We start from the raw sequence: 17,440 nt of genomic DNA, 5'->3' as shown, positions 1-17,440 counted from the left end.
GGTTCAGGAGTATGATGAAAGTTTGGCCAAACAAAAAATTTTTGTCAGGGGTTAATATCTACGTATAGTTCTCTGTTTCTCTTAAAGGTGTGGAAGATCTACTTCCTCCCTTTCATTCTTTATTTACTTTGATTTTGAATGCTAAGTAAAAGAGAAATTTAATGAAATATGGTAAGAGTTTTGAAGGGCAGTACATTTGAACTCAGACTCAGAAATAGTGTTCAGACTGAAGCTTCAGAACATGGGGGAAAACGCTAAATTATTTTGGTATGAATAATTGAGATATTTGATAAATAATAAAAAACATGTCTATAAATCACTTCTGTAAATTATATGCAAAAAAGCAGCTCTTGATACTCATGGAAGACTTGTTTTTATTTCAATTCCACAGAGGTAGAAATGCTCATTTGAGAGTAGCTGGTGCTTACTGTGGTAAGGCCATTCTGTGAAACCAAGTGCTCAGTTGTTCTTTAAAGCAGCTTATGAATCCATGGTGCTTCAGGCTGAGGAACAAAGTAGAAAAATGCAAATAAAAAGGAAGGCTTTATTTGTCTATTAATCAAGACATCTATGATGTGTTAAGAATCACACGAAAGCACAGAATGTCATAGTTGAAAGGGAACTTGGATATAGTTTTTATTATTTCTTATTAAAAATGCAGATCCCTGGTCTCCACCCCAGACCTACCAAGTCAAAATCTCTGAAGATATAGTCTAGCAATATGCACATTCAATGAGCTCCCTGAATAATCTTAATGGACATTGAAGGGTGAGAAGTACCGAATGGTAATCCAATCATCTATGTTTGTATAAGAGCCAAGGCCCATCAATGTTACACCATTAGTCAAAACTTTCACAACTACATTAATGGATTAGAACTTTTAAAAATAAAAATACAATGTACAAAATGAAAATACATTTAAAATATCTTGTAGTCACCCCAGATTCCACCCACTAACACAATTATTTTTGAATTTGCATTTTAATGAATGCTCTTTATCCACAAACATGAAGATTTCTGTTTAGTTGCGATCCTGTAGTATTTTTTCTTGCTTATTTCTCTTAGCCTTATAGTATAAACCTTTCCCTCTAGTTTCCTAGGCTCCATCATTATTATTTCAATGAATGCATACTAATCTGTTTCAGATCTTACTAACCCCCCTCTAGTTTTATACATTATACAAAGATATACATTAATTTATAAATACACATAATTTTATACATTATACATTTATACCAAATATTTTCTCTTATAGACAGTATTGCAATCACGTTCTTTATGCATAGAGTTTGTTTTTTCTTTTTATTTTCTTCTGAAAATTTTGTATTATATTTATAAGAGTGGGATTGTTGAGTCAAGTATTATTTTACCATTTATGACTCTTCGTACATATTCCCATATAGGCCCAGGGGAAGGTTAAGCTGGTTTATATTGGTCCCCTTCTGAAGTCAGCAGTGAATAAATGTACTGCTGTCACTGAAGCTTCAACAGTTGTAAGATATATCTAACATATACAATACATATAAAATTGTATTTTATGTATTGATATAGTTAATATACATAAGATTTATATATATGTAGTCACATTACTAGGTGTAAAATGATATCTTGGGGTTGCTCTGATTACTAACCATGGTCAATATTTTTTCATGATTTTGCCTCTCATATTTATTTACTCCTATATAAATTATCTATTTCTATTTCTTGATTTTTTTATTATACAGCTCTTGTTTCCACTCTCAGAAATATATCTTTTCAAAGCACTCTTGATTCACAGTTCAGTCATTTTTTCTATATCATTATGAATCCCAAACAATTGAAAGAAAATGTTGGCTTGTTTTATCCTTAAATATATGTGGAATAACTTCTACCTGTATATTGCAATTTGGGAAAGGCACTAGAAATGTCACATTCTAGAGCATTTCACATTACCCCAAATTCAAACATTAAAAATTCATTCATTTAGATTTTGAGTTTAAGATCTTTAGAAGCCTTGATTAAACCATAGTTATTATGGAAAGAGCAACCAAAATTAAACTTAATGCCTTAGTGAGGAATCAGCTTGATAGCTCAGAGAATGGTAGTGGGTGGTAGAATATTTTTCCATATAGGAAAGAGTTTGAGTAACGTCTAGAAAATAAGACATTTTCTATGAAAGACAGAGTTTGGAATTAGAATTTATTATTGACAGTCAGAGGTCAACAATAAAACACCAAATCTCACAGTTGGTGATGAAAGAGTTTCTATGCTTGGCCACAGCAAAGTAGCAACACAGTAACACAGTCAAAAAATAGGAAAAAAAATATTTGCAAAGTGCATACAATTTAAAAACGCATCAAAAATTTATCATATCATAGGATGAACCAGAACTTCCTCCCACCTATTTTATAATTTAGTCTTTGTTTTTTATTTTATTTTTTATTTCCATGTGTTATTGGGGAGCAGGTGGTGTTTGGTTACATGCGTAAGTTTTTTAGTGGTTATTTGTGATACTATAAACATTCCAGAAGACAACATTGGAAATACCCTTCTAGACATTGGGCTTAGGCAAAGATTTCATGAACAAGATCCCAAAAGCAAATGAAATAAAAACAAAGACAAATAGCTGGGACTTAATTAAACTACAGAGCTTTTGCATGACAAAAGGAACAGTTAGCAGAGTAAACAAACAATCCACAGAGTCGGAAAGATTCTTGATAATCTATATATCTGACAAAGGAACAATATCCAGAGTCTACAACAAATTCAAACAAATCAACAAGGAAAAAAACAAACAATCTCATTAAAAAGTGGGCTAAGAACATGAATAATATTTCTCTAAAAAAAACTTGTTGTGAAGAGGCATCACAATATTTTCTGTTGTTTTTATTTACCTTAGCCTGTCATCATGCTTATCATGCCACTTGCCAACTGTTTCTCCCACCATCCACTTTGACTGGCTTCTTGGCTGTAAACTCTTTTCTCCTTCAGTTAGTTTCATCCTTAGGCATCATGCTGTAATATTGCATCTCATAATATAATTTCATAGCCTGATTCTGCTTTTAACTAGTTGCTAATTTTTGAATATAAACTTCTCCATTGTCTCTGTCAAAATCTTGCTTATCTTTTATAACCAAGCTGAAATATTACTTCACCTTTGTGGTATGAAAAATGTATGAACCGAACATACTTAAATTTGATATTATCTAGCTCCAACTGTGTTCATACAACTGCTGAGAAATTCCTTCATTCATTTTTTGGTAGTCCTCTAACAAATGCCACATTCACTTTTTCAACAAATATTGAGTGCCTACTTTCTTGGGAATTTCAAATACATTAGTAAACAAATTAAAGAGTTTTGTCATCATGCAGTTTACTTTTTAGCAGAAGACAGATACAATGTACAATCATAATAATAACTGAGCAAATTACATAGATGAGAAAAGAATGTAAATCTTCTTGGTTTTGTATAATATTTTGAGTGTTCCTATTTTCAGAGAAGGCTACTTTCTTTAGAGAGGACAACTAAAACAAAAGCTGCTAGAATTTTTATTCCCTAGGTGAAAATTTTAACTTCTTTGAAGGTAACAGACAAGCATTTTTATATCTTCATTGATTTTAACAGTGCCTGACACAGAATATTTGCTCAAGGAATATGAGATGAAACATAGAAATAAAGATTGATAATTCTCCTAAATATGATAAAATTCCAAATATAAACTCTCAACTTATTACCAAACTTTTAAGTTAATCAGTCAACAAATTAGTTGTTATTCATCTTCTACGTGCAGAACAATATTCTGAGTGTTACAGGGGTTAGAAAGAATTAGAACACACTATTAATATCAACCCAACAAATAGCAATGTAAGTGTTACAGCGTTTTGAGGGAAAACTGAGTTTTGAAGAAGACAACTGGAAAAGAAGGAGAAACCCATTGCAAGAAAAAAGAGGAGTAATATAAATGAAAGCATAAGGCAGTAATAGTTGTAATAAAATCTTACATTTGTATAATGATTTGCCATTTATAAAACCCTTTCACACCGTTTTTTAGTATTTGAATCTAAGAACATTTGTTATAATGGGTAGGTTAGGTACTATATTTCTTATTTGCAGATGACTCTACCAGAATAACAGAAAAGGCCCCAATGGTGGATTAAATTTAAATTAAAAATGAATTTAAAATTTTGATTTTTTCTGATCTCATGGAGCTTAGAAATTATTTGAATATAGGAGATAATAGACAAGAGTTAGGATGAAAAAATAGTCTAGGGATATACAGTTTGAAATGTCTACAAAGAAGTGAAAATTTAAGCCATAGTAATAGATTAATGCTTCCAGAGTATATAGAGAAGAGTCGAGGTCTAATAACTGAGCCATAGAAAACAACTTTGAGTTGGATATAGTAAGAGGAAGAAGTTCAAGAATTGAACATAGAGAAACAGTAGTAGGAGATGAAAAAGAAAAGTAGGAGCAAGAAAGAAAACCACAATAGTAGAAACTCAGGGAAGTTAAGGGAAGAGACATAGATTTTATAAAGGCAAGAGATCACAAGTTAATGTAGGTACAGACAGGACTGTAATATTCAGTGAGAGGTCATTGCAGGGAACTATTAAAAGAGCACTTTTTAAAAAAGAACTAAAGAAAAGGTACAGAAATGAAGAACTGAAGAGAAAAGTAAGGAAAAAGTGTAGGGAAAAGGCTACAAATATAATATTTAATGTTATAAAGGTAATTGACACATATATTAAAAATCAAATATAGGACCCAATTAGAAAGAGAGAATAAGAGAGGATGATATACACAACCTATATCTTTATCTGTTATGGAAGAAAACCAAAGGAAAATGTGTAAAATTGAGAAGTAGTCACATAAATATATTATTCAGAGATATGGAAATAACCAGAAAAGGAAATAAAAACAGAAACATATTAGTAGGCACTTATGTCTTTCTGTCTATCTGGGACATTCAGTTACACTGGTACTTGACTGTCACTTTATCAAATACAGTGAGATTGCTTCAAATTAAAACAATGCCAGTATTCTTTTTAATAGATAAAGCCAGGTGGCCGGGTGCGGTGGCTGACACCTGTAATTCCAGCACTTTGGGAGGCCGAGGTGGTCAGATCACGAAGTCAGGAGATTGAAACCATCCTGGCTAACACGGTGAAATCCCATCTCTATTAAAAATACAAAAAAATTAGCTGGGTGTGGTGGCGGGCACCTATAGTCCCAGCTACACGGGAGGCTGAGGCAGGAAAATCGCTTGAACCCGGGAAGTGGAGGTTGCAGTGAGCCGAGATTGCATGAGACTCCATCTCAAAAAAAAAAAAAAAAAAAAAAAATCAGGTAATGACAGTTTCATAAAGAAGTGACCTCCCCAGTCATATATTGTACAAAGATCTCTAACATGTTTCAAAAACCTTTAGAAATCATTGGTAGCCAATAATTCATGAATCCTTCTAAGAATAATTCCTTGTGGTAATAATTTCCATTCAATGTTACCATTTTTTTTTGTGCTCTAGTGTGTCAGTCACTTCTACTATCTGGTTAGCCTCATATTCTATCTGTAGTCCATCAGTGTTATGGGCAGACACATGACCTATATCTTTCAGGCAGGTGCAACTAAGAAATGACAAATTCATCCCACTATGCTAGCCATACAATTTGAAATTACAGCTCATCTAGTTCAATTTTTCATTTTAGAGATGAGAAATCAGGCCCAGAATAAGAGAGGGATTTACTTGCTTTATTTTATTATGAAGCAACATGTATCCCAGAAAAAAAATAAAAAAGCATAAAGTGAACCAAGTTCGACAGTTCTTATGTGTTTTGCTTTAATTTGCGTTTTGACTGATTTCACGTGAAATAACTACTTCCTTGAAGTGCTTTCCAGTTTAATACAAAACAACAACAAAAACAACACCCACTTTCCTTGAATAGGAACAATGAATCAACTTGCAGCCTCCTTAGTTTGGGTTTTCTGATTATTTAGTCTGTCTCCTTTTGACTCCTAACTAACTATAGAAACTGAAAGATAAGCTTTTTAATCAATTGCCAAGTATTGAGCATAATATCATGTAACCTCTGCATGCTCAGAAAATGATAATTCCTCCTGGAAAATGAAATATGCTATCAATTAATTAATTTTATTGAGGAGAGAGTGGCAGTTAAAAATATTGATTGGTTTATTTGTTGAATTAAACATGTTCTAATACATTGGTTTCTTTTACATTGTGCTCATATAACCTGGATGAAATTAAAAGCCACATGCATTGTTATTTGAGGGATGTTGATAGGAGTGGTGCTCCCTGAATATGCATAATAAAATAGCAGATAATATACTAAACACATTACATGTTTCATTGTCCTATAGGTAAGGTCTTATTAATATCCCATTTTACACTTGAGAAAAAATAATATTCCAAGTGATTAAGAAAGATACTTTTGGGGAAAAGTATCCTGCTAGTAAGTGATAGAGCAAGGATTTAAATCCAAACTATTTGACTCTAAAGCTGTATGCAGTAGCCACTAGATTATACAATCTGCATGGGACTTTCGATTTTTCAAATCATGTATTTAATTCTTTTGGGAAAGACATTAGGACATCTCCTTTGTTAACTCTTATTTCAGTACAATAAAACTTTGATTGTCACAATGCTCAATTTGGACATTGATGACAGTTTATTATTTACTAAGGACTAGTTTTTGTTTGTTTTAGTCCCTGTTAAAAACTACTCTGTGGAGAAGATAATTTTCACTAATACAGACAGCCAAGATACAACCAAAGAAATTATAGATGTATTTGACTATGTAAAAATTTAGCATTTGTGCACAGCAAAATGCACTGCAAAATAATTACTAGGCATGAAAGTTAGGGAAAATACAACAAGGAAGACAGATGAAGGAGTAATACCTATAATATGCAAAGATACTTCAATAAATGCAGGAAACATAAATAACTCATGTGAAAAATGGACAAAGAATACAAAGAAATGATTCTCAAAAGATCAAACTTATGGTATGACAAACATTCAAAAGATATTTAAACTAACTAGCATTCAGGATAATCCAAATTAAAGTACCAAGGAGATATCATTATGCATTCATTAAAATGGCGAAAGTTAGGAGGAGCTGTAACAACTATTGCTGACCAAGATGCAAAGAAGTATGTATTATTTCTTTATTTTTAAATAAAACAATAAGAAAACCTCACTTCCTCCTGCTCCCAGCTGCCAGACACTTTCTCTCCTGCTCCCAGATGCCAATACTATGTGTGTGTGTGTTTGTTTGTGTGTGTGTGTATGTGTTTGTGTGTGTTTGAATGTTTGATATGGTAAAGTGAACTTTAGAGAGAAGTATGGAATGAAACATAGTAAGTTGTTGATAAGTGGTACCTAGAAAGGAGAAAAAAGTGAGGGGTGAAAGTGGGAATGAGAAGTAGAGATATAAGCAAAAACAAAAACTTAAAAGATGAAAAGAAAGCAAATTCAGAATGTGTGGAATTGACAGATAAAATTCTGTGTGTGTTTTCATAAGCAAGTTGGAAATAAGAACAATAACATTAGATGTATGTCTAATGACTTATATGGATGACCATGGTATTGTCAAGTGAGAAAATAAGTTGTACTTTACTACATGTGCATGATTGTATTTTGGTCAAAACAAACTATGTTATTGTCTCTCTCTCTCTCTCTTTCTCTCTCTCTCTCTCCCTCCCTCCTTACATTTGCTTATACAAGGAAATGGTGTAAGAGAGAAAAATGGATCCCAGGCTGCAAACATTGTTTACCTCAAGAAGATAAGAAAGTATGGAGATATGGCATCAGAAAGTGGACATAAGGATCTAAATGATTAGCTTTTCTTTACATATTTTATATTGTTTCTGTTGTTGTATTTGTATTTTTGTTAAAGATTATATATACACATACAGAATGGAAATCAAAACACCCTAAACATAACACCCTACTTTTCTACCTTAGCAGCTGGAATATAAAGAATTCTTCACTTATGTTTGAGAATATTGCTAAGATTTATAAACATAATATAAATGTAAATAATCTTAATCCAGGAGTGTAAACAGTGCTGACCCTGAAACACAGCACTACTTATGTGGTTCTTATGTGCTTATGTGCTGCTGTGAGAATCACTAGGACTCCAGGAGAGGAGAAAAGGAGAAAAACCATCATTCTTCAAGCCCATATTAAAAAACAAACAAACAAACAAACAAAGGAGAAAACTCCATAAGATTCAATAACAAAGTTTGTTCATAAGTTACCCATACGCAATTGAGTAGGATACATAGGTATTCTCTTCCAGACATCCAATTAGAATGTAAAGTGCATTTTTGTGACTCCCCCCACTTAAAAAATACTTTACTTGTTTTAATGATATATCTAGTGCAAAAATGCTTGGAAAAAGGGATATCCGAATCTCGACCACTGTGATATGTAGCTCTTTAGAGGGACTAAATTCTCAACCAACTAAATATAACATAGGTGCTGTTTTTGAATCTGTGGAGATATATATATATATATTTATTGCATTATATCATTATATATATTTACATATATACCAAATATATATTATATATCAGAATTCAGGTTCTATGCAGGCAGTGAATCTTGCCTGTTTTGATATATATGAAAAAACAGGCAAGATTCACTGCCTGCATAGAACCTGAATTCTGATGACCAATATAATTAACAAACATATGAATAAAATATAATTTTATATAAAGATAAATTCAGTGAAGCCAAATAATGTATGATGCAGTGTTTGGAGGGTGACTGGATAGTGGTGGAGGAGAGGGTAACATAAAGTAACATAGTCAGGGAAGGCTTCTCTAAAGAGAACACTTAAGCTGAAAAACTAAATAATGAAAAGGAATAGACATGCAAAGATCTGTGGGAGGAACATTCCAATCAATGGAAACAGCACATGAAAAAGCTTTGCAAGAAAACAATCTTGGTGTTTGTGAGAAACAAAAAGAATGCCAGTTTGGCTAGATGACAAGAGAAAAAACAAAAAGTGCTACATGATTATGGAGAAAAATGGGTAGGTGCTAAAGATTGCAGACACTGAAAGCTAGAGTAAGAAATTTTATTCTGCCAGACATGGTGGCTTACACCTACAATCTCAGCACTTTGGGAAGACAAAGCTGGAAGATTGCTTGAGCACAGGAGTTCAAGACCAACCTGGGCAACATAATGAGTTAATGGATAGCTAGATGCTAATGATGGTGATGATTGGAGCAATGAAGGTGGTAGTAACAGAGATAAGGAAAGTGGACTCATTCAGCATATATTTTGGAGGTAGAGTAAACAAGTTTTGCTGATTGATTACCTGTGGAGAGTGAGAAAAAGAAGTGAGAAAGATATTATGTCCAGGCTTAAAAAAATGAACTGGCTGGATGGCGGTGCCATCTGATAAGATGAAGAAGGCTAAGGGAGGAATAGAACTTAGTGTGGGGTTAAAAGTATTATTTAAATATTTTAAGTTTGAGATGCCCAGTAGATACTATAGTGGAGATTTCAAGTAAGTGGCTGGAGAGATTTTGGAGCTCAATGGGAAGATCATAACTGGAGATATTAATTTTGTAGTCATCAATACATAGATAATATTTAAAGCCATTTAACACTATAAACTCACAAAGGGAGTATTGTAAATAGAGAGTGTCCAGAACAAAGAAAGGATCATTCCAATTTTTAATAATGAGGCAGAAAAGGATACAATAAAGGTAGTTAAAAGCTACCACATGTAGAAATAAAAACAGGAGAACACAGAGTCATAGAAGTGAAATATTGCAAGTATTTCCAGACAGAGAGGTTAGTTTAAATGCTGTTGAATTATGAAATAACCTGAAGAGGGAGGAAAAGCCTGTAGATATGGCCACAAGAAGGTATTTGGTAATCTTTAAAGGAAAAGTTTCAGTGGAGTAGTAGAGATAGAAAAGCCGAACTGAATGGTGGGAATGCATACGGAAGTTTATTAAAGAGACTTGGCATGAATTGTACAAGCCTAGAACATATCCTGAAAGATGTTTTCTAAAATTAAAATTAATCCTTGTACTCAATTTTTTTCTTATATGTTACTTACTTTTCCTAAAAACTGCCCATGGAAAAGAGCCTAGCTATTTGAGAGTCTTTCTTCTTATTTATCTGAGAAATTATTCCCCAGTGTACTTTTATTTCTTATAAGTATTGTCACACTAGTGGCTTGCCATTCATTAACTCAATCTGGTGGAGAGAGAAGATATCACCTAGAGCAAGGGGGTCATTAATCAACTCTGAGTCTCAAAGCAGAGCTTTGGGGTCTTCTAGGAGAAAGCTAGACTAGAAACCCAGGCTTTCTGAGAGTGATACAAGGTGTTTTTATCTTCCAAAAAATATTAATATATTAGGAGTAAATTGATGTATGTATGTAAAGTTTTATTATAAACCAAAGATAGAAAATATTTGGGATATAAGATCAAATAGATCTCTCTGAGCCTAAAAGAGGAAATATAAATTTCCTGAGTTAGAAGAACAAGAATGTGACAAGGAGGAGAAATGAGGAGAAGAAAGGGAGGAGGAAATTAATGAAAATGAGAAACTTAGGGTCAAGAACTAGCCATATCTACAGATGCCCTGAGTTTAACAGGTCAGAGGGCAGCAGCCCTACCATGCTTAGAAAAAACAATGAATACCATGCAAGCATAGGAAACAAAGGTTGATGCCCAGAAATCATGTAAATTAGTTACTCCCAACCAAAAATCGTAGAGACAGAAAGGGAGAAAACATGTGGAATAGGGACTTGATATGGTTTGGCTGTGTCCCCACCTAAATCTCATCTTGAATTGTAACCTCCACAATTCACACATGTTCTGGGAGGACCCCAGTGGAAAGTGATTGAATTATGGAGGCGGGTCTTTCCTACACTGTTCTTGTGATAGTGAAGAGTCTCAAAAGATCTGATGGTTTTAAAAATGTGAGCTTCTCTACACAAGCTCTCTTTGCCTGCTGTCATCCAAGTAAGATGTGACTTGCTCCTCCTTGCCTTCTGCCATGATTGTGAGGTCTCCCCAGACACATGGAACTGTGAGTCCAATTAAACCTCTTTCTTTTGTAAATTGCTCAGTCTCAGGTATATCCTTATCAGCAGTGTGAGGACTAATCCAGAACTCCTCTGTCTAATGTAAGATGTCTATTTAAGCTTTCCCTTACAATCAGACTATTTGGGGAAGGGATTGAAGGGAAAGTCTCCTGGATGAGAGAATTATTAGCTTTAAGTTGGCAGAGTATTTACCTCCAAATAGATAAAGTTAACATAGACTTATAAATTAGAGAAGATATATTTATTTCTGAAAAGTTAACTTTTGTTTCCTGATATCAGTTATAATGAGGGCTCATAAAAACTCCACTTAAGATATGGATTAAATAATTTATTTATTTTTTGCACAACTGAATCTTGGCATGTATTCCACCTGCTACATATGCATTTTGGTTAATCTAGCTTTAACTGTATTCATCAACTTCTCAGGAAATGTCTTTATATCTCGCTTAAATCTGCCCCTGTAGAAGTTTTAGTCAATTTTCATTTTTGTTCTTTTCCAAGCATAAAACTTAACCACTTTCCTTTTTTTTTGCAAAATTACCTTCTTCATACATAACTTAACATATTTTCTTAAATCACAAGTCATTTCTCTCTTCCCTAGTCAAAATAATTTCTATTCTCTTAAATTTATAACTTTTTTGCAATATTCTGCATCCTTGTGAGGTACTCTTTATTTTTCTTACCTTTGAGTTAAAAAGTTGTCAATATTCTAGTAAAAGATAACTATTATTTGGAGAAAACAGAAATTCAGACTTTAAAAATGTCTTTCTTTTTATATCCATTTTAGCCTAAAAGTAAAACAATAGTAAACTTACCAAAGGAGCATATCTTGGTTTTGGAGGTGGAGGAGGCATCTTGCACCGACAAAGACGTTTGACTTTTGGGGATGGTAGAGAAGGCTCACAAGCAGGGAGTGGTGGTCTTTCTCTTGATGGAGGAACTCTACCTATTCTTGCCTTTTCCCCTTTTTCCTTGAATGTAGTCTTTTTGGATGCCATTCTGAATCCTCTCCTTAATTCCAGTCCTTCCAGCTTTGAATTTCCAGATATGCCATACAATTCATCAATTTTCTTCTTAGCCCCAGGTTTATATAGTGCCTCTACAGATTCAGTATCTGAACTTTTGATTTGTGTAGATGTTTTAAAGCCTGTCTTGGAAGATTCATCAAATTCAGCATCAGTAGACTCTGTGTCCTTCCTTGCATCCTTCTTGACATCTTTCTTCGAACTTTTCCTTTCCTTCTTTGAGTCTTTCTTTTCTTCCTTTAACTCCAAATCAGATTCAGTTTCAGTAGATTCCGCATTTTTCTTTGCATCCTTCCTTTTGTCATCTTTCTTTGAATCTTTCCTCCCCTTCTTTTCATCCTTTTTACCCTTTTTTGAATCTCCTTTTGATTCAGAGTCAGCATCAGTAGATTCTTCATCACTCTTGACAGGCTTTTTATTATCTGTCTTTGAACCTTTTTTATCCTTTTTTTCATCTTTCTGATTTTTCTTTGACTCCAATTCAGATTCAGAATCAATAGAGACTGTACTTTTCTTCACATCCTTTTTCTTGTCATCTTTCTTTGAAGCCTTCTTTGACTTTCTTGAATCTTTGCTTGCATCCTTTGCATCTCCTGATTCAGTATCAGTAGACTCTGGGTAATTCTTTGTGTCCTTTTTCTTGTCATCTTTCTTTAAATTTTTCTTATTCTTCTTTGTCTCTTTCCTTGCATCCTTTGAGTCTCCAGATTCAGCATCAGTAGACTCTGTGTCCTTCTTTACATCCTTTTTCTTGTCATCTTCATCCTTTGAGTCTTCAGATTCAGCATCAGAGCTTTTCTTTGCACTCTTTTTTGTGTCCTTCTTTGCAGGCTTCTTTGAATTATTCCGTGAATAATTCCTTAACCATGTATTAAAATTTGTGGATTCATCATCAGACTCTCCCACTAACATGAGGAAATCAGCATTTAAACTATTTTCTGAGCAAATCTCTGATATGACATCATTACTAGTCTTTGACCTCTTCAAATCTTTCTTTGCATTGTTCTTTGTATATATGAATTTAGTGTTCGTCTTCTTGGAATTCTTTGAATCTTTCTTATCTTTTTGTGAATGATTTTTTGAGGCTGTCTTAGAATTTTGGGATTCTGGATTTGTTTCTGAATTGGGTGACTTCTTAGATGGTTCGTTTTCATGTGATGATTTTAAGGGAGTTTTATCTGCCTCATTTTGTCTTTTAGTTTTCTCATCTTCTACTGTTTGCTTGGATTCTGGATTTGTTGCATATGAGCCTCCTTTTTCCTTGGAATCTTTCTTCAAAGGTGTTCCTCTTTTTTCATCTTTGGAGTTCTTATATTCTGCTTTTTTAAGATGGGTTTTGGAAGTATAAAGATGTCTGAATGGAGTCTGTTCCCTGGCAGCTGTGTAAATAGGTGGTCGTTGCAAATTTTTTCTTAAAGAATGCCTTATCCATAGATGAGCTGGTTTCTGGCCTTCCTCTAGTTTTCTTTTGTCATGCCTCTGAAAAGACTGGTTAGAATAATAATACACATTTGTGAATGAGTTGTATCTTTCTATATTGAAACATAAAAAGTTTATATTTTTACTAACCATCTATTTAAACTTAGTTTTTTTTTTTTTTCTCTCTTTCAAGGTTGTGTGTGTGTGTGTGTGTGTGTGTGTGTGTGTGTGTGTGTGTGTGTGTGAAAGAGAGAGACAGAAAGACAGAGATAACTCCACTTTGGAAATAAAATGACTTTAGTGGGAACTTTATGATTCCATTAATGATTCTTATTGATATTAGAGCAGGCTCACAGTGATCTATGACATTCCAGGACTTGTCCTCAAAAACCAACAGTAGACTTTTGGGAATTCTATATGGGGAGAATCTTTTGGAAAAAAACTGAACACTGTCTATCCCCAAGTTAAATCAGAAATAAACTGATCCACTTGAAGTTTGTTATGACAGTTCCTGTAATAGTTGTAAAACCCTAGCTTAATTTCTACTCCTGCTTTTAAAGTGCCTTGTAAAATTGAGATTCTGTGACTCCAACTGCACTGCACAAAAAAAGACACAAAGACATAAACTGAACGAAATAAACAGATGCTTGATTCACATTAACTTGTGCAGCAGTGGTGTAATTTATTTTCAACTCTTACTCAAATATTTGCCAAATCTAGTTAGTTGTCATAAATAACCGTAAAGACTGATTTTAGAATTGCTTCTTATTTTCCCTCAACTATTCAGTAGAGGTGCCAAAAAGCAAATGGTAATATGGAATTAAAAGATGAACTGAAGAGAAGCATGAAAGTTGGATCACTACAGATGTAATAAATTACTCTCGAATAAATGCATTGACTGTAACTTCACTCTGGGAGATGCTTTAAAATTGTTTGATATCACAATAGGTAATCTATACATGCTTGTTTTTCCTTTTGCTAATTGATAGGGTAACTCCACTTTAGAGAAACAGTAGAAAAGTTGAATCTCTTAATATCGAGCCTCCTGAATTTCATATTTTGTAAAATAAGGAGGCCTTGAAACCTCATCAAGATCAGTTTCTGCTCTAATATATAAATTTTAACTGCTTTTTGCAGTTGGTAAACATGTCCTGATAGAACTTGCCAGGTGCAGTATTAGGTTCTCCAGCTTGCTTAGATAATGTCTTTGATGTGGATAATTATGTAGAAATATGAGCTTAATCTAAAGCAGTAGGGGCAGTCTGTTGTACAGAGACTTACAAATTAAAAAAAAAACTTCCACAGGTAGTAAAAGTCAAGTTACAAAGGTCTTACTTATATTTATATATGCTTTACCAATTTAGATTTTGTTTTTAAAAATGACTTTTTCTATACTTACAGTAACTGTTATTTGTGATTTCAAAGATCTTGATTTATCATTTGTACCTCTCTGGGGTGATCTGGGAAATGTCAAAGCAAAGTGTTTTTGATTCCATGGTTTTCTGCTTGATTCACTGACTAAATGAGAAAGGATAATAAACAACTTGGAGTTAATGTCAGATGTTCCACAGACCTGAAATATTCTTGAGTAAGAAACATATTATTTAAATTAAACTGTTATAAATTAAAATATAGATTTTTTTCTCAGAGTTCCTAGTTTATTTTCATAGCAGAGAAAATAAAACTATTTTTCTTATTTATCATTGAATTTTATTAAATATGAAATTTGTAATTTTATTTTCTACATTAAACTAATTTTCACAGATACTTAAATCATGATGGTAAAATAATATAATCAGACAGTAGGAATAGAAAATAGAGATTTACTGTTTCCTTGAAAATATCTACATCATCTCCTCTATCCTGGCTTTTTTTTTCTTTATGTCACTTTAGTTAGATTGCAGACAATATAACTTCTTCTATAGTCTTCACAATAACTAGCACGATGTTGACAACAGTCAGTAAAAGTCTTAATTGGTTACATCTGAGTGTTTCTTCTAGCACCTCTTTGATCTCAGTGGCATCCCAAACCGCAGGAATTAGGGCCCTAGGTGGAAATACTGCATTCCATTCTGGAGATTCTATTTAAAGAAGGACATATACATACTTGAGGACAACCAGAATAGTGCGATCAGGAAGATCAAATAAACTATGTCAAAAGTGGAACTGGTAACAAAACTCAACATAGCTTTCTTGGGGACAGAGAGACTAATCAGAGATATGGTTACTATATTTAGATTTTTAAAGAGCTGCTATATTGGCGAAAAGTAGTCATAGTAATAATAGCATAACTGCAACCACTAACACTTGTGTAGTGTTTACTATGTGCCAGACTGTGTTCTAAGCATTTTGGTAAACTTGTTTAATCTTCATAACAATGCTTTGAATTAGATAATATAATTGTCTCCATTTTACAGATGTGGAAAAATAAAGCACAGAGATGGGGAGAGGTTAAATTAATTGTTCCAAATCGTAAAGTTAGTAAGTAGCAGAGTTGATTTGAACCCAGGTACTTTGGCCCCAGAGCCCATGCTCTTAATCACAATGTTATAGAGTTTTTTTATACGTATCCTGAGGAGTGGGCTAGAACCAATGGGTAATAGTTATAGCAGTGCAGGCAGATTTCAGCTCAGTATATTAAGGTAAACGTTCCTAAAGTTGCAGCTGTTTAACAAATGGGCTGCTCATTAACTATTTTCATCTCTCTGACTATATTTGCCCTCTTTACTGTAATTATGAATTCTAAAAACAAGAGAATCTTACACAAGTAAAATTGGTTTGTATTATGAAGGAGAGCAAACTAAATAAATCTTTCTTCAAAACCAGTGAGTGCAAATCTACATCAAGGCCAGAAATATACACACACATATATACCAACCAACATACACATACAAATATCATGCATACATGCTTTTATAAAATTTTTATAAAAATTCATAGCAGTTTCTGCTTTATCACATTTACTAGAATACACTAGTCATTAGTTCCTAAAATTATTTTCCAATCTAAGAAATATTAAACTTCATTAACTAAATTCTTACTTGGAATGGAATTGTCATATGTTCTGATGTTTACTTCTAGTCTATTAAAAGAAGAAAATGCTTTAATTAAATTTGTATTATGGACAATAAATAATACATTTTTAAGTAAACTATCCTTTATTTCTAAGAAACAAAGCCCAATGCTATGTTTAAGCAGTGATTTGAAACTGTCTTATTGTCACTCATTATTATAACAAATTCTTCAATCGCAACACTTCAAAAACTTGTATTCATTCTCTTATCTCCATTATTTAAGAATGTCTACCTTTAATCCATATTAGTCTCCCTATTCAAAACCAATTGTATTTTTACCAGACACTTAAAAACCTGAAATAAAAATACTAACTTAATTAAGTAATCTGTTACTTAATAACAAATAAGTAAATTGAACGAGTTCAGCCTCAAAATATTCTCTAGTGAAAAATTCTAAGTCAGAATTTTCTTAATTCACTGAAAAAGTTCTGAAGTACACATTTTAATGTTTTCACAAATTACATCAAATCACTAATCATGTGTTATGGGGGTACATGTAAGTGTTGACCTGAATTTTGAATTGTCTCTCCACACAGGGATAATAGATCCACAATATTCTCCATTTGGAAGGTGCCCGTTTGATTTGATACTAATCAGTATTGTCTACCAAAAATAAATATGGCATAATGTGTTTTGAAAATGTTACTTTCTTATTAGCTGGAACGGTGAATTCAACCATTTCTACAGCTGAGGTTTGCTTATATAAACGCATGTCCCAGTAAGCTTGTCCAACCCGTGGCCCGCAGGCCACATGTGGCCCAGAAGGGCTTTGAATGAAACTCAGCACAAATTTGTAAACTTTTTTAAAACATTATGAGATTTTTTTTTTTTTTTTTTTTTTTTGCTATTTG

General features: G+C 33.1%; 1 protein-coding gene across 2 annotated transcripts in view; it reads right to left on the bottom strand.

Annotated features, from left to right (window-relative positions):
* Positions 1 to 354: 354 nt before the first annotated feature.
* The window catches only part of CYLC1 (cylicin, basic protein of sperm head cytoskeleton 1), a 44,613-nt gene continuing 27,527 nt past the window's right edge, over positions 355 to 17,440 (bottom strand). The window contains exons 2-5 of one of the 2 annotated variants that reach the window (XM_011952930.1): positions 16,557 to 16,597; positions 14,915 to 15,033; positions 11,887 to 13,575; positions 357 to 503 (exon numbers count right to left, since the gene is read on the bottom strand). In XM_011952930.1, coding sequence (XP_011808320.1) covers positions 471 to 503; positions 11,887 to 13,575; positions 14,915 to 15,033; positions 16,557 to 16,597 — 1,882 coding nt within the window. In that variant the 3' untranslated portion in view covers positions 357 to 470. Of the gene's footprint in view, positions 504 to 11,886; positions 13,576 to 14,914; positions 15,034 to 16,556; positions 16,598 to 17,440 lie in introns of both variants that reach the window. The other variant, XM_011952931.1, reaches the window with a different exon arrangement.

Source organism: Colobus angolensis, unplaced genomic scaffold (assembly GCF_000951035.1).
Source record: "Colobus angolensis palliatus isolate OR3802 unplaced genomic scaffold, Cang.pa_1.0 Scaffold351, whole genome shotgun sequence".
In the NCBI taxonomy this organism is placed as follows: Eukaryota; Metazoa; Chordata; class Mammalia; order Primates; family Cercopithecidae; genus Colobus; species Colobus angolensis.
This window is presented reverse-complemented; position numbering and strand designations above follow the sequence as displayed.